The sequence below is a fragment of the Anopheles stephensi genome, chromosome 2, assembly GCF_013141755.1.
Source record: "Anopheles stephensi strain Indian chromosome 2, UCI_ANSTEP_V1.0, whole genome shotgun sequence".
NCBI lineage: Eukaryota > Metazoa > Arthropoda > Insecta > Diptera > Culicidae > Anopheles > Anopheles stephensi.
The window spans coordinates 28,483,895-28,486,399 of record NC_050202.1 but is presented as its reverse complement, the minus strand read 5'-3'; the positions used below and the strand labels follow the sequence as shown (position 1 = coordinate 28,486,399).

The 2,505-nt window shown below is 42.8% G+C and overlaps 1 protein-coding gene across 1 annotated transcript; it reads left to right on the top strand.

The window, feature by feature from the left end:
* The first annotated feature begins 1,078 nt into the window (after nucleotides 1–1,078).
* Nucleotides 1,079–2,100, top strand: LOC118506055. The gene is made up of 3 exons (XM_036042698.1): nucleotides 1,079–1,156; nucleotides 1,228–1,315; nucleotides 1,386–2,100. The coding sequence occupies exons 1-3, from the start codon at nucleotides 1,136–1,138 to the stop codon at nucleotides 1,928–1,930; spliced, it is 654 nt and encodes a 217-aa protein (XP_035898591.1). The 5' UTR covers nucleotides 1,079–1,135; the 3' UTR covers nucleotides 1,931–2,100.
* The last annotated feature ends 405 nt before the right edge of the window (nucleotides 2,101–2,505 follow it).

Sequence of the window (2,505 nt, the reverse complement as noted above, 5' to 3'; positions counted from 1 at the left end):
ATTTGCTCGATTTGCTCGTGGTGAATACGACCTTTGAGGAAAGATCTGGACCAATTTATCATAGGTGCAGAGAATCTAAGTCGGGAAGAGCTTAGCTAGCTGGCAACTCTTCTACTTAGAGACGCTGACGAGTAGATATTCTCATGTCCGAGTATGTCGTACAGTTTGAACAGGCGCATGCTGGCGATCCCCCACCATCCATCACCTGCCATGTGCGTCTCCTCTTTCGAAGGCATCGGTTATTAGCACATGCTTAAGAAAACTACAGTGTCAATCGTGTATGTTTATAGTAACGATTTGAACGCAGTTTCTGACTTTGTTAATAGGATCTAAGAGGAGTTTAAAATTTCTACAAAATCTCCTACGTTGTTGAATGGACGATATTCACATAAAACATTATGCCTGTAAAATACTATTAATAGCTCCTAAACTCTCATCTCTAGATTTCGTTAAGAACTTTGGAAGTATGTGAATCTGGATTTGTTTAGAGCTTTCATGCATCATTTAGCCTACGCCATCAATATCACTCGAGCGTCGATTAAGCACTTCTCGAATATGTTTCTTCGAATCTTGTGTGTGTGATCTGCTCTGATAATTATCTGATTGAATAGATCTATTAACATGTTTTTATATTCAAAAAAGTCTTCGGCGTGACATGCACGATGAATAATTTTCACGTGCCATCCAACCATAAAATCCTACTTCTTCCGGCATCACCTCCAAATACCTACTGCCAATGAAGCGTAAAGTCATCAAACTATCATATTTTACTATTCCAGCTTAAACTCTGTTCTGAATGATTTCATTGACTTTTTTCTCCCGATAGCCAACCTTACATTTACACATTCCGGTGGAATAACTGTATGCTTGATTTGCTCAATGCACCATCATTCGCGAATAGCCAATTAGCGCAGTATGGCCCACATCCGCGTTGCAGGAACAGCGTTGTGCTTCTACCTGCTGAGAGATATTTCCCACCACGGATGCGTTAGATTTGTGCTGTTAATTTTAAGCAATACATCGAACCCAAGGACGATTGATCAAAATTTGTATAAAACCGATGCCCATTGCTTTCGGAAGCATCAGTCCTCAACGGTGTGCCTGTTTGGGAAGCTCAAGTTCTACACCAACAACGATGGTTGCCTTGTCGGTTCTGGTAATTCTTAGTTAAAACTAATTCATAGCTTCAGCGAACTTTGGCTCACTTTTATATCCATCACATTTCAGCTTGTCGTGTGCGCTGTGGCAAGCTCGAAAGCCTATACCATAATCGGTAAGGATGCTGTTTCGAATGTCAACATACAACCTTTCGAAGGTAAGAAACATTGTTAGAATGCCTAGTCAGAAAGTACCTTAACTTTTCTCGCATCATTTACCCACAACAGACAAGTTTGCATACGGCTTTCAAGTGAGCAGAGTAAACGATCAGTTCCAGCACAAGTACAAGAGTCCGGAAAATGTGACCTTCGGATGCTACGGCTATACCCAACCACCGCCAGTTGGTGGTGAGCTTCGAATCTACTACGTGGCCGATCAGTTCGGCTACCGTACCGTCAACGTTGGCCAAACAATCGTCATCTTTCCGCAGCCTGGAAAGAAAGCGGTCGAGAAACAATGGCACGATCTTCCATTCCCAGCTGCTTGCGGCGGAACAGTCGTCGACGGTATCCCGGACGAATCCAAAACAGATTACGTGACTTTGATCCCTCCCACGAAACCGGTTACCCCTAAAAACGATAATGAATGCTGGCGTCCAACCGTTAGCACGGGAGGACCGTCATTCATCAAAAGCATACAGTGCGATGCATGCGAGAAGTCTAATGGTGGAATGGTCACACTATTCTATCCGTTCCGTGTTGCATGCAGTGAGATGGAAAAGTTTGAGCAGCTCGTGGCACAACTAGCTGCCAAATTTGACAAAGCATTGTAAAGCGCATTGCTAGGTTAGGGACAATTGTACATGAAGTGCAACCTCTGCAACATTGGTGTTGTGGCTGGATGAAGCTTATAGATTAGAAATCAGTGGAGATTTTGCCCCTTTGCTTCTTGCAAGATTCAATCATTACCGTCTAATAGTTATATCGCTTACCTTTTATTACAGCCAAGCAAATGAATAAATGCTAGTTTACATCACATTTAGATTGTCTTCTTTTATCTTCCCGGATCACTATCCCAAAACGTGTGGATATCTCGAAAGCTTTGTCAAATAATCGATGCGTTAAGAAGGTTATTCAACAGCGGATTTCCAAATGTTCAAAGTAACCAGTATCACCACACAAACTTTATAAATTAAAGTCTTGGGCGTCCCACGAGGCCCTCCAAAGACACATGGGGGCTTGAGCGCAGGACCATTCACCCTACCACAAGCAACCATATGACTACGTAATGTCAAGATTAGTTTGCGATACCCGGACTTGACGATAATAATACAAGACCCCTGCACCGTCCCCAAAAATATATTCATATAGGCTTATGGAACGAACGCACCCTCTACAGAGCCGGAGT